The sequence below is a fragment of the Protopterus annectens genome, chromosome 6.part0 (genome assembly GCF_019279795.1).
Source record: "Protopterus annectens isolate FY-2018-M chromosome 6.part0, PAN1.0, whole genome shotgun sequence".
In the NCBI taxonomy this organism is placed as follows: domain Eukaryota; kingdom Metazoa; phylum Chordata; order Ceratodontiformes; family Protopteridae; genus Protopterus; species Protopterus annectens.
Window position 1 is genome coordinate 1,403,694,231 of NC_056737.1, and position 15,133 is coordinate 1,403,709,363.

The 15,133-nt window shown below is 39.1% G+C and overlaps 1 protein-coding gene across 4 annotated transcripts in view; it reads left to right on the plus strand.

Annotated features, from left to right (window-relative positions):
- RAB3GAP1 (RAB3 GTPase activating protein catalytic subunit 1) overlaps positions 1-15,133 on the plus strand; it is a 2,239,542-nt gene that overhangs the window by 1,787,233 nt on the left and 437,176 nt on the right. For all 4 annotated transcript variants that reach the window (XM_044074944.1, XM_044074945.1, XM_044074942.1 and 1 more), the window contains one exon: positions 12,520-12,657. In XM_044074944.1, coding sequence (XP_043930879.1) covers positions 12,520-12,657 — 138 coding nt within the window. The remainder of the gene's footprint in view (positions 1-12,519; positions 12,658-15,133) is intronic.

Below are 15,133 nucleotides of genomic sequence, written 5' to 3' on the forward strand. Positions count from 1 at the left end.
TGCCTTCCCCTTTTATCAGAAGCATTCAATAGTGAAAGGTCAGCTAGTTAGAGCAGCAAGGATGGTGTCTTTAGACAAAGAATTTACCTTGGAATTTAAAAACGTAAGGGAGATGTTCTTAGAAGGGGATACCCAGAACCCTTGTTGGATGATTTAATAAGGGAAGTTGAGTGTAAAAGAAAGTGGTTTCGATAAAACCAATTTTGAGCAGTCCATAGATTGTCCCTTCCAGTATGGAAAGTTCCTCTCACTCTAGAAATCCATCAACTGGCACAAATGACATTAATAACTTCAATATAGGATTTATTACAACATGTAGTTTAGATTCATGGAGTTTGAAGAAAATTATTGACACTAAACAATTAAATAATAAACATAGGCCAGTGCTCAGCAGTATTGTCCTGCAGGTGCAGAAATCTAGCAACAGCTAAAAAAAATACCAAACATATATTGCAGACAGATGCACACTTAATTCACCCATCAGTGTATAGAGCAATTAAATAAAAAATGTGTGGGAAGGGGGGCAAATCAGAGCAATATTAACATGCAGGTGCTGAAATGTAGGCACGGATAACAAAACTCACTTATATTTCAAACAGAGCTTGTAAATTTACACTTATGTGCAGTGAGCAAATTCAAAAACGTAGATAGAAACAAGATATGCTGAAGGAACACTGGGCACACACCCATGTGGTAATTGTAATTTTTGCCACTATATGGATGTATCTGCGTCTTTTGTACATCCAGATACAGGTCAATATTTCACATTTAATATCTGTGCAAACTGTAGAACATCACGTGTTGTGTACCTTGCTCGGTGTACGACATGTGGATCATTCTACGTTGGGAAAATGGACAGAGTCCTTAGAGACAGGGTGAGAGAACATATATATAAAATATAAGGATTAAACTCCCCATGAACACCTTATCTAAGCATGTCATGATGTCAGGGGAAGATCATCAATTTGTATTTATGGTAATAGAGTTATACCTACCATACTTGAAGGTGACGTCAGAAATCTAACTGAAAGCAAAGAAGTGAAATGGATTATTAGACTTAGGGCAGATAGAGGGAAGGGCTTAAATGAGAGGGCATCCATCAAGCCCACTTTGAAATCTAGGAAACTATCAGTTAAGTAGCAAGTGGGTTATGCCTGTGAAATAAATTGTTTATTACAAGATGTTGTTAAGTAATAATAATATATGTATATAAGGAAACTATCAGTTAAATAGCAAGTGGGTTATGCCTGCACAATAAATTGTTTATGACAAGATGTTGCCAAGTAATAATAATGTGTATATAAGGGAATGGTCAGTCTAAATGGAGATTCTGAAAAAGTTTATTTAACACAGATATATATATGTGTGTGTGTGTGTGTGTGTGTGTGTGTGTGTGTGTGTATATATATATATATATATATATATATATATATATATATATATATATATATGCATAATTTTACATATGATATATTGTTGGAAATTCATATAGAATACATTTTTTATATACTTTCTATATGTCATTACATGCTGCTAGAAAGATGCATAGGAATTTATGTGATCCAGTATGTTTAGGTAGAATTGTAGGTTTATACCTTTTAAATCTGGGTAAATGTGAATATCACTTTAAATGAATGCATTTAAGTTGTATACACTTTGATTGGATGATGAATAATATTTAAATGGAGTGTAAGTTGAAGGATTTTGTTGGTCTGAAGAAGCTCTTATATGAAAGCGCTTACCTCCATCATTAAAGTTTTTATTTTTATTATATGCTTTATGGTTATGCTTTCATTTGAACTGCCTGGCTCATTTATTGCCACACTTTTTGCTTCTGTTGGAATATTCATATTATTTGCTGGCAATACTACGTTTGTTCTTCGAGGTGTGACCTTTTGCTATATTTGTTTTCTACTTTATCTTTTCACATCGAGAAGGAACATGACAGAGGGGAATCCAGTAGATGTGGAACTTGACTACAGACCTACAAGACTTGTAGAGGTACATAGGAGTATTCTAGACAGGAATCCCCTGATGACGCCACATCCGATGACGTGAGCAACATGATGGAAGTGGTGGATTCGGAAACGCTAAAACAAGCGACCGAGAAGCTTGAGAAGGATTTTTTCAAGCTAAAGAGATTGCAAACGCAAAGGCAACACTTCAGAGTATGTATTGCCAGGAAAATAGTGCCGAGAGGACTCTGGGTTCTCAAAATGCCGACATATGTTATGCAATATCCGGAGCTGTTAGCCAGCTGGCAGTTGCTTAACTTGGAGATAAGCGCCAAATATATGGCTTTGCTTATTGATTTTTTCAAACCTGAAGAAAACTTAAGAATCTTCATTAAGGAGCAACAGACTATGCTATATGCTAAGTATCCCAGTGCTTTAGTTGACCTCATTTTGGAAGGGCTACTAGATGGGGTGATGGTATATGAAAGGAGACTATTGCAGCAGAAAAAAGAAAAAAAATAGGAGGCAGTCATGACTTTTTAAAAGGGCATGTTTTTACATGGCCTAGGTCTAAATTTAATTTTAATAAACTGGAAAGGGGTAATGAAACTGTTCATGCCGTACCTAGCAACATTGCTCCAGAGACTGTAGAGGTCAGTTCCATACCCCCATATGCAGAGAGGGGAAGGAATGATACAGCTGATAACAGACAGGAATCCAGAAACTTGGCCCAGACTGTAATAGAGGGGAATGATTTTGTTGCATCTAATAATGTGAATATTGTTGAACAAATGCCTACTGAAGGAAACAACATTAATTTAAATGGAGGTGTGCGGCCTAAAACTGGTATTAACATGGAGAATGTAACATCTGTTAGACCCTCAACCTCTGCTACTGGTGCCCCTCCCCATTTTCCATTATCCATCAATGTGGAAAAAGGGCCTTTGAGGGCACATTCCATCTGCAGAGGGAGGCAGAAAAGGAAATTATCAATGGAGGGACAGTTGAACCAGTCCCTAAAGAAAATGTGGAACCAAGTGGGGACACTTTAGTCTGGAATCTTTCCAGACGCATTTTGGCTAAAGATGAACTATCAGTTTTAAATAAAGGACTTCTATTTATTCCCTCCAGGAGCAGTGATATAACTGAAACTATGATTGATGTAAAATTTTTTTGTAGAAATGTTATGTTAAAACTTGAATTTGGTAATCAGGTAGACAACAATTTGAACCGGGATGTTTTTAAAGGATGTAGTCTATATATGCCTTATTCACACCCCTTAGTGGAAGCTTTTAATATAATGGTGGAAGATGATTTATATAAATACTATGATGGTAAAAGTATGCATAGAAATGTTAGATTCAGTTTGAATTTTAAAGAACGGTCAGCCCTGAGAGAGTTACAAAATGATGACTCCATTATTAATAGACCTGCGGACAAAGGAGGTCCTGTTGTACTCATGGATAGGGTAACTATATTAAAAGCATGGAAAATATGTTAAGTGATAACCATTTTTATTGTTACATTGGTATAGATGAGGTACACTTGCTACAGAACAGGATTCAGTCTATGTTAGAGGAACTGTTAAAGAGCAAATACATAGATGTTGGGTTATATAATTTCTTTAAGGTTGATCATCCACTGTTTCCCATAATACAAAGCCTCCCAAAAATCCACAACGATGGTAGCAACCCTCCAATGAAACTGATAGTTGCTGGGAAGAGGTGGGTCACTGAGCCATTTTCTGTATACACAGAGAAATGGTTAAGTCCCATATTAGATAACAATAGCTTCATCCTTAGAGATACAAAACAATTTTTAGTTGATTTTTACCAGTACAGTGGCTCTGACATGTTGAATCCTAGTTATTATGTTGTCACCTTGGACATTCAGTCCTTATTTACCAGCACACCCAAAAATTTGGGTATACAGTTTGCGCAGACTTATTTACACATGCACAGTGAATATGGACATCTACATATAGACTTGATATGCTCTCTTCTGGAAGTTGTACTAGAGAGCAATGTTTTCACATTCAATGAACATGTTTATATCCAGCGTGATGACATAGCTATGGGCACTTCATGTGCCAATAGCTACGCCAACATGTTCATGGCACTGTGGGAGGAAGATACACTGGTTAGAATGGACTCATATCTTGAACATGTTCAGTTTTATCGACATTTTATCTATGATCTCTTTTTAATTTGGGCAGGTACAGTGATAGAATTAGAAAGATTCCTAGAGGAATTAAATGGAATGTTTGAATAACTGAAATTCACAATGAGTTACTCCCAAGTTAAAATTGAATATCTAGATATATATGTGGAGAGACTGGAGAATGGCCTTATTAATACGGGGGTTTGTAGTAAACAGTGCTATAGGAACACACTGTTGTTTAGGAATAGTATGCAACCCCAGCATATATTCAGAAACATTATAAAGGGACAAGGGATGAGAGCAAACAGACTAAATGTTATGGATGAAGGATTCCAAAAAGAATTGGTTAAACTTAGAGAAAGATTAATGGAGAGAGGTTATAGTTTGTCAGAAATAGAGAGGAATCTTGTGGAACTCAATAGTCTCAGGATGGATAGAGTTAGGCCTTATTATTCATCGAATATTAATAATGTATAACAGGAGATGGATACACAGATGCCTACCCCAATTAAGGTACCTTTGTTCTTTACTACAGATACCATGTCCATTACTGATATTATAAATAAGAACTGGAGAGTATTGATAACAGACACAGATGTCAGAGAGGTTGTTGGGGAACATCCTAAATTCCTTTTCAAGAATAAATGTAACCTGAAAAGGCTTTTGTGCCACCCTAAAAATAACAGCAGATATGTTGAAGGAACATTGGACACACACCCATGTGGTAATTGTAATTTTTGCCACTATATGGATGCATCTACGTCTTTTGTACATCCAGATACAGGTCAATGTTTCACATTTAACATCTGTGCAAACAGTAGAACAACACATGTTGTGTACCTTGCTCGGTGCACGGCATGTGGATTGTTCTACACTGGGAAAACGGACAGAGTCCGTAGAGACAGGGTGAGAGAACATATATATATATATAATATAAGGATTAAACTCCCCACAAACTCCTTATCTACACATGTCATGGGAAGATCACCAATTTGTACTTATGGTAATGGATAGAGATGTTCTTCGTCTCACATTGCTGCAGTCATAACCTGTGGGTAGTCCGCTGTCCTCGGTCGGCCCGAATACCAAAGTGTTAGGCTGTCGTCGGTCATGGGCGCTCAGAACTGACGTCAGTACGCAGTAGTGCTTAAGCGCATGACCGACGCCATATACTCAGTCTTTCTTGCCGCATGGTCCGAAGCAGAAGCAGCATTTGCAAGTGCCGTTCGGCGTCCTGAAATTTTCGTTTTTCGAGTTTCAAACTGAAGACCAAGTTGGGCTAAGTACCCCGTTGGGGAATATTTTTGTCTTTTCTTGCCTCAGTTAATCCGGATGTCAGAAAAAGTTAATAATTGTATTTCTTGTGGGAAACAGATACCTCATAGGGACTATCACTCTCTCTGTATTCCTTGCTTGGGGCCTGAGCACGACGTAGTCAGGTGTCGCTTTTGCGCTAGATTTAATAAGCGCACCATTAAACGCAGATTAGACTGTGCTAGGCTTGTTTTCGGTAAGCGGTGTAACTACAACATGCCGTCGGATCCTCCGACGCCCGCTACCGCAAAGAAGCGAAAAGATAAATCGTTAAAGTCTAAACAGGATGAGTCGTCCGTTGCGGACGCCGGTTCTATGGAAACTACGGTTGAATCTGTGGATCCAGCCGAGGTCTCAGCTGAATCACAGGGGGGACCTTTAATTTTGCAGGAATTGGCCTCTCAGGAGTTAGGTCAGGCCGAGGGGGCTTCTCAAGTTTCTGTAGTTCCATCATTACAAAAGGTTATTAGGCCTTCTACTTCTGTCACTAAGGGCCCTGCTAAAGCTAGACCTGGTCTTTCTGGTACAGGCATCAGCCCTAGTTCTTCGGGCTCTGTTCCTAAAAACATATGTTGAAAATGGCAGAGGATCTGATTACATTAATCAGGGGTTCTATGCCCCCTCCAGACAAGAGGCCTAGGGTGGAGACAGATGTGGAGGGATTGGAGCATTCCTCAGATTACTCTGAGTCTTCAGCTGAGGACATTCAGGATTTTCCTCCCTATTCTGATTCGGATGCAGAAGATTCCTGTCCTTCTGCTTCTCCTCCAGAGGATTTTTCCTTTTCTGAAACCCTGCACTCCATGAGGGAGCATTTCAAGTGGGAAGGTCAGGATTTTTCAGATTCTCATAAGAGGCTTAGGGAATTTTTGTTTTTGCCACAACATAGACCTTTGGCTATTCCCCCTGTTTTAGATGTTGTTCAGGATGTTTTTTCTGAAGCTTCCCTTAATCCTGATTCTTTACCCCCTGCCCCTGTCAAGCCAGACAGGTATTACAGAGTTCCAGAGGCTCATAAATATTTGTATAAGAGTCCTAGAGCTGACCCGAAACTATTAGTCAAGGACCTAAGGGTGTCAGGGCTTCTGTAGTTAAGAATCCAGTACCTCTGGATAAAGATTCTAGGTCTTTGGATAGGTGGGGTAAAAAAGTGTATACCTCCTCCACGCTAGCTATGAGGGCTTTAAATTGCCAGTTTCATATGCTGAAGTATCAGAACTTTCTGTTAGGTCAGTTGAAATCTAAGGTAGATGCTTTAGCTGAGGGTATAGAGTGTAAGGAATTGCAGGACTTAGTTCATGCCTCAGATCAGGTTGGTAAGCATTCCTTGCAGTGTGGCTTCGATGCTCTTCAGGCTTCTTCCAGGGTGGCTGCCACTGGTTCAGTTATTCGTAGGCATGCCTGGCTTAAGGATCAAAATTTGTCAGAGCATGTTAAAGCTCGAATTTTGGATGCTCCTCTTCAATCTGAAGTTCTTTTTGGTTCTCCTGTGGAATCAGTTTTGAAAAAAATGGAAGACAAAGCTAAGTCCATGCAGACGGTTAAGGAATTTTTACAAGTGCAGCCCCCTAAGTTTAGCAGGAATTGGCCTGCAAAAGGTTGGTCTTACCCTTCTTCCGATTTTCAGTCTAAGGGCAGGTCTAGACGTGGTAGGGGCAGAGCTCATGCTCAGGGTTCTTTCAGACCTAGGACTTGGAGTTCTCCTGCACAATCTTCTGGTGAGGGCAGGGGTCAGCCTTTTCGTAAACAGACCCAATGACATGCATCTCCAGCTGCCAGACTCTTCCTGTCTGGCAGCTCCTCTAGGAGGAAAGTTGGCACTTTTCAAACAAAATTGGCTTTTGGTCACCCAGGACAAATGGGTGTTGGACATTATAAATCAAGGCTACAAGTTTTATTTCCACACCTTGCCTCCTTTCAAAGGCATGCCAGATGTACCTCCTCAACAAAGGCTGGAGGCTCTCAAACAGATTTCTTTACTTTTACAAATGGGGGCGATCCAGGTGGTACCTCCGTTAGAAGTAGGCCTAGGGTTTTATTCTCGCCTATTCCTTGTGCCAAAGAAAGGAAACACTTGGAGGCCAATTCTGGATTTGTCCATTCTCAATACATACCTAGACATTCCAAAGTTCAAGATGTTAACTTTACAGCAACTTCTGCCTCTGCTAGGCAAAGATCACTGGATGGTAACTCTGGATCTCAAAGAGGCTTATCTTCACATTCCTATCAGGCCCAGCTGCAGGAGATTCCTGCTTTTTCGGGCTGGTACTTTTCATTATCAGTTCTCTGCATTGCCCTTTGGCTTATCTACTGCGCCCAGGGTGTTCACAAAGGTCCTGGCTCCTGTGATAGCCTTCTTAAGATTGAGAGGAATACAAATTTATCCTTATCTGGACGATTGCCTGATTCTTGCTCAAGACAAAGTCAAGTTACTTCAACATCTACAGTATGTAATGGCAGTTTTAAGGTGCCTAGGGTATTCTGTGAACGAAACAAAGTCCAGTCTAGTACCCTCTCAGGGCATGTGCTTTCTGGATGTGAGACTGAATACAGCCTCTCAGATGGCTTTTTTGACCCCGGACAAACAAAGAAATCTTCACCTATACTTCCAGCAATTATCCCTAATGTCCAGGCTGACTGCAAGGACAGTCCTTCAAGCCTTGGGGTTCATGGCATCTTGCATTCTGGTACTTCCCAATGCCAAACTGCATATGAGGAAGCTACAGTGGTATCTCAAAAGTGTATGGACTCAACACTGCCACGATTTGGACACTGTCATTCAGATAATACCTTGCATCCGGAAGGAATTCTTGTGGTGGGCTCAGGAATGTCACCTAAACAAGGGACTCTCTGTGACCCGACCAGAGGCGAGTCAGATCTTAACGACGGATGCCTCAAACCTGGCCTGGGGAGCACACTTCAATGGGAAATGGATTCAAGACACGTGGCCTCCCAGACTACAGCATTTGCATATCAATATGAAGGAGATGTTAGCAGTCCAATTTGCCCTGATGGCCTTCAAGGATCTACTTCAACCAGGACAGGTGTTGATTCAAACAGACAACACAACAGTCATGTGGTACATCAACAAGCAGGGGGGAACCCATTCTTACCCTCTTTGCAGACAAGCTATGATTTTGTCGGAGACTGCTCTGAGTTTGCACATCACTCTTCAAGCATGGTTTCTGCCAGGAGCACAGAACTCCTTAGCAGATGTTTTGAGCAGACAAATTGTGGATCCCCACGAGTGGAAATTGGATCCTCATGTATTCCAACAGTTGACAGTGGCTTGGGGAACTCCAGACATAGATCTGTTCGCTTCTCCACTAAATTTCCAACTGCCAAAATTTTGCACAAAGATGTTTCACCCAAAAGCTTGGAAAGTGGATGCTCTGTCTTTCAGTTGGAACAACCTTCACGTTTATGCTTTCCCTCCTCTGCCTCTCCTTCCCAAGGTACTCTTGAAAGTCAGACAGGACAAGCCTTGCATGATTCTAATAGCACCAGATTGGCCACGTCAGCACTGGTATCCTCTGCTGAGGAGTTTAGTACAGGAGTCTCCTTGGCCTTTGCCACCAATTCCACACCTGTTGTCCCAGGCAAGCAATAATTTTCTCAATGTCAGGGTACAGTCCCTGCATCTGACAGCCTGGCGTATTCTGTTTTAGATCCTGGGGGGTCTCAGCTTCCTCAACAAGTTTTGAATGTCATTTTGGAAGCCAGATGGCCTAGTACTAGAAAAGTTTATGCTGATAAATGGAGGAGATTTTTTCTTTGGAGCACAGCAAAGAGCTTTGATGTTTCAGTGCCTAATTTGAGTTTTACACTACAGTACCTTACTGAATTATTAGACAAGGGTTTGTCTTTCTCCTCCGTGATAGTTCATGCTGCAGCCATTTCTGCTCACTATGATTGTGACCCTCCTTTATTTTCTCACCCTTTGTTTAAACAGTTTCTTAGAGGGGCAAAGAACATAAGACCCCCATGTAGAGCTCCTACTCCTTCCTGGGATCTCAATTTTGTGTTGGAAAAGCTTACTTTACCTCCTTTTGAACCAGCAGCTACGTCTGAGTTGATGTTTTTGTCCTGGAAGACTGCCTTTTTGTTGGCCATTACGTCTGCTAGGAGGGTATCTGAATTACAGGCTCTCACGGCAGTTGAACCCTTCCTGATATTTCATAAGGATAGGGTGTCCTTGCGTACTAACCCTAATTTTATGCCTAAAGTTATTTCTAATGTGGCCTTAAGCCAGTCTATTCATTTGCCTACTTTTTATGCTGATCCCCAAAATAAAGGGGAAAAAGTCTTGCATTCTTTGGATATTCACAGGCAGTTACGCTATTATTTGAGCAGAACTAAAGAATTCAGGCAGACTCAACAGTTATTTATTTCTTTTGCTTTGGGTTCACAGGGGAATGCTGTTTCTAAGCAAACTATTTCTAAGTGGATTGGCCATTGTATTGCTTTTTGTTATTCTCATCATGGAAAGGATGTTCCTGCTGGGATCAGACCTCATTCCACTAGGGCTACCGCCACATCTACTGCCTTTTTAAGGGGGGTAGCTACTAAGGATATTTTGGAGGCAGCTACTTGGAGTTCAGTGCACACTTTTACTAAACATTACCATCTCCCTCTTTACTCTAAGTCTAGGGCTGGGTTTGCCACTGCAGTTTTACAGGGCATGATGGCAGCTCCTAATGCTTTTTAGTTTGCCAGCCTCCCTTTACCTTTGCTTTGGGATTCTACCCACAGGTTATGACTGCAGCAATGTGAGACGAAGAACATAGTACAGTTTTGTACCTACCATAAATGTAGATGTTCGAGGATCCACATTGCTGCAGTCCAATTTTCCCTCCCTCCTTCCCCTCTGTAGTTTGGGGTTACTGTGTTTCTGTTGGGGTTCTTATTATGTTATCTAGGTTGGTTGTGGGGTATTTCTTTTTTGGCTATGGCCTTTCCTTTTTAGGCCTTCTGACATCTGGGGCAAGAAAGACTGAGGATATGGCGTCGGTCATGCGCTTAAGTACTACTGCGTACTGACGTCAGTTCTAAGCGCCCATGACCGACGCCAGCCTAACACTTTGGTATTCGGGCCGACCGAGGACAGCGGACTACCCACAGGTTATGACTGCAGCAATGTGGATCCTCGAACATCTACATTTATGGTAGGTACAAAACTGTACTTTATACCTACAAGACGTGAAAGTGACGTCAGAAATCTAACTGAAAGCAAACAATGGAAATAGATTATTAGACTTAGGGCAGATAGAGGGGAGGGCTTAAATGAGAGGGCATCCGTCAAGCCCACATTGAAATCTAGGAAACTATCAGTTAAGTAGCAAGTGGGTTATGCCTGCGCAATTATAAGATGTTGCCAAGTAATAATAATAATATATGTATATAAGGGAACAGTCAGTCTGAATGGAGATTCTGAAAAAGTTTAGCACAGATATATGTATGTGTGTGTGTGTATGCATGTGTATATATATATATATATATATATATATATATATATATATATATATATATATATATATATATATGTGTGTGTGTGTGTATATATATATATATATATATATATATATATATATATATATATATATATATATATATATATATAGAGAGAGAGAGAGAGAGATATGATGATATGTTGTTGGAAATTCATATGGTATACATTTTTTATATATTTTCTATATGTCATTACATGCTGCTAGAAAGGTGCATAGGAATGTATATGATGTTCCAGTATATTTAGGTAGAGTTGTAGGTTTATACCTTTTAAATCAGGGTAAATGTGAATATCACTTTAAATGAATGCAATTAAGTTGTATACACTTTGATTGGATGATGAATAATATTTAAATGGAATGTAATTTGAAGGATTTTTTTGGTCTGAAGAAGCTCTTTTATGAAAGCGCTTACCTCCTTTATTAAAGTTTTTATTTTTATTATATATTTTATGGTTATACTTTCATTTAACTGCCTGGCTTGTTTATTGCCACACTTTTTGCTTCTATTGGAATATTCATATTATTTGCTGGCAATGCTATGTTTGTTCTTCAAGGTTTGACCTTTTGCTATATTTGTTCTCTTTAAGAAGGACTTAAAATGTTTTATTTGGTTACCCTTAACTCCCCTTTAAGAACAGCTGTAGTTCAAGGACTTTAAACCTATGTGTATACTCAGAGGGTGAAACAATATGGCTTGGAAGGGTTATGCCATATATTTTATTAATATTTTTTTAATTTAGACTAAGGTTACCCAACTGTTCATGGGAGCCAGGAGCTGATGACTGATATGAGAATAACTTTAAAAATAAATACATGGATGCTAAGGTGAGCCTAACAGTCTGTGACTGTCTCCTGCAGATGTGATAGTTTGCTGGCTGCAGATCTTGCAGGTTGGTTTTTCAAGTGGTGGAAAAACTTGTCCAGTTGATGGACCACTTCATAAAGTCCTACTAAATGTCTACAGGGATCACTACCAACTGCGCCAGTTAGCTGAAGAAATCTAAATCCATTTAGCCAACTTTTTATATATTTTTTCTCTTGAGTGCTCCCAGACTGCTATAGGTTAGCTGCACTCCACACTTGCTACTGCTTTTGTAACTAACCCTTGGGTTGCTGCACCAGAATGATAAAGAGAAACTCCCCTTTGCAGCAACCTGCATACAAATATTTTTTTGTGATAAATGTATTGGAAAAGCCATTTCTGAAAAAATTAGCTTTCACACCACTGGGCTGTTTTCAGTCTACAGATGTGGTGAGTAGTCATGTATTAGTACATTTCAGGACCATTATATCTTTTTTTGCAGACCTGAAATAAATGAGTGGAAGAAGTGAGAGAGACAATGTAAAACTTCTTTAAAGGAATTCACTGTTGTTAGGTGTATTGAGTGGTCAATGCTGCAGTTTAAGTTGTGCTTTTTTGTAGCTGACATTCTTAAATGTTAAAATTCTGACCCATTTGATTGATGAATTTTGTGTTCGTTTGTCATTCTCTTTCAACTGAATTTGATATGTCTTATAGTAAAACAGAAATAATGTATGTAAACAGCTGTTATAATCTTTGACCTTTCTGGTTTATGCAGGAGCCTGCTCCTATGACAGAGGATATGCTAGAAGAACAGTCTGAGGTGCTTGCTAAATTGGGAACGTCAGCTGAAGGGGCACATCTGCGGGCTCGAATGCAGAGTGCTTGCCTCCTTTCAGACATGGAATCTTTTAAGGTACAAAATCCCATTCATAGCTGGCATTAACCAGTAAACCAGTTTGAATTTTTTTTTATGTAAAAGTAGGTATAAGTGAATTTTTCTGACATGTAATTCTGCTGATTTGCATTACTTCAGCTTTTAACATTTTGAATATCTTTATTTTACAAAAATACATTAAAAATTATATTTGTAGATAATATAAAAGAGTAAAAAGACTGAAGTTTTACATGACCTGCTGATGTATAACTTCTGTGTCTGCCGTATGGACTGATCACAAGCAAGTCATAATCTGCTGTCTTTGTTTATGGATTGTGTATTGTTTGAAGATTCATGTGCGAACTATATTTTTATTATTGTAAAAAGTTTGATTGTTCATATAAAAAATACAGTATTCAAAGGAAACACTGTAAGATGTATTTCTTCTCCATATATTTTTAAGTATGTTGCATTTCACACTGTATGCTATTTTTTCTGTTATCTATTCAGAACTGCCCCCCTGAAAAAAAACAGACACAAAATATATAACATGTTCCTAACATTTCATAAGCTAGGAAGGTAACACTTTCCCACTGTTATTAGACAGAGCTGACAAGAGACTAGGAGATATTTTTTCCCCAGAAGTAGTCAACATTTGCATTAAGCCATATGTCACTGTATGATCACACTTTGTTAATTAATTTATGCAGCTTCAATTCTGAACATCCTTCCTTTCTAGAAGTATGCCTGCTTTACCCATGCATTGAGTATTAATAATGAAAATAGAAACACTTGAATAAAAAAAAATACAAATATTGTGCAAACCTATGAAAATACATTGTTTTGCAGTAGGATATTCTTCGCTCATTGATTTTTTATCTAGAACATATCTGTGAACATTAGCCTTTAGGAACTAGGATCTAAAAAGACATTTTTGCAACATTCAGCAAGAGTTGTTCATACCTACCACTGTGTTATGTACCTGAAAGTCAGGATCACCATTCTTTTGTAGTTATTAACATGTTTGCATGGATACTACAGAATTTTTGTTTGTCACAAAACAGTTTCTATTTTCTTACCTCACCAGAGACAGATATATCTGACTTTTTTGACACTTTTCATCACTGACAGTGTACTGATCATCCCTCTTCCAGCAAGTGGTGCCTTGTATTCTAAGCTTAGTTCCCAGTGTTAATGCTTGTGTCCAAAAGTCATCCTATTGGGTTTATCAAAGCCCAGAGAAAAGCCTATGAAAAACGTTGTAGGGTCAGGGAATAACCAGAAATAACACCACCTCCGAACTTATCATCTCAGACTTCCCTAGGCACTCCTACAGGGTATTGGCAGTGGTAGCCACAGTACCACAGTCTGCAGTTATGCAGGCCTCTGTTTTCATTGCATATTCTGATGTGTAGCACTCCTTGTAAGCAAACGGTGCCATAACTGGCTATGGTTTGTCAGTTCTTCACCAACTGAAGTTTGCTTAACATCATCTCCTGTGGTTCCCTTAATCCATCTGAAGGTGAATACTTCAGACCTGCCCTGTGAAAACAAGCTGTCATTTGATTTAGGTCTGGTTCTTCATTCATCAGTCCCTTTATTGATGTCTGTTCTTTCTCTGCCCTTTGATATTAATAGAGTTATCTTCATTCAACATTTACTCGAGTCATGACTAGCTTCTTCCACCCGGGTGGCAATTTTCTGCACAGAAATTTTCTTCAGTAGTTGTCATCGTCAGGAACTCCACAACATTTCTTATTCCCCATCATCACTTCTGTAGTTAAGTGGGAGAATACCTATAAACAAAGCATAGCTAGGATGGGCAGCTTTTCCAGATACAAGGTGTTAGGAAGACAGTATTGCAGGTCTGGCTTTCATAAATTAATCCTGATACTGTAACTGCAGTCAAGGCTGAAGCTCTCTGTGGTTGGTATTTTAACTCTAGCAAACCACTTGTTACATTTGCAACAAGTAGATAGTTACAGTTTCAAGTAAAATACATTTATTTTTTTGTTCCTCAACTCAGAGTTGAGGTGTACCAGATAGGAACTGTTGCATGTACTAGAGGAGTTAGCTAAAGCTATTCCCATAAAGAGAAGGCCGACTCTGCTGTCTTCATTTCATCCATGGCATTCTTTATTTTTTCTGCAAGTGAGCTATCTGATCAAGTAACTGTTTTGATTGCCATTATGTTTCCGTTATTTTTATGGATGATATTCTTGGAAATAATTTTATTCTTTTTCTGTTTCAACTTTGGTTATTTGCATATCATTGTGGCCTGAATCTTACTTTCCTCTAGTGCTATTTTGGATAAATGGTGTAACATAATGATCACAAGTGCATATCCCAGCAGTTGTCACTGCAGAAGACCTCTTTGCAGGACAAATGAGATGTTAAGTACATGTCTGGTATTTAACTTGTTGTTCATTACCCATTTGAGTATAATTCAAAATTTAGCATATTTGAACCTAAGAGTTGAAATTATCTTGTAGCATTATATGTTTAGAAACTCTTA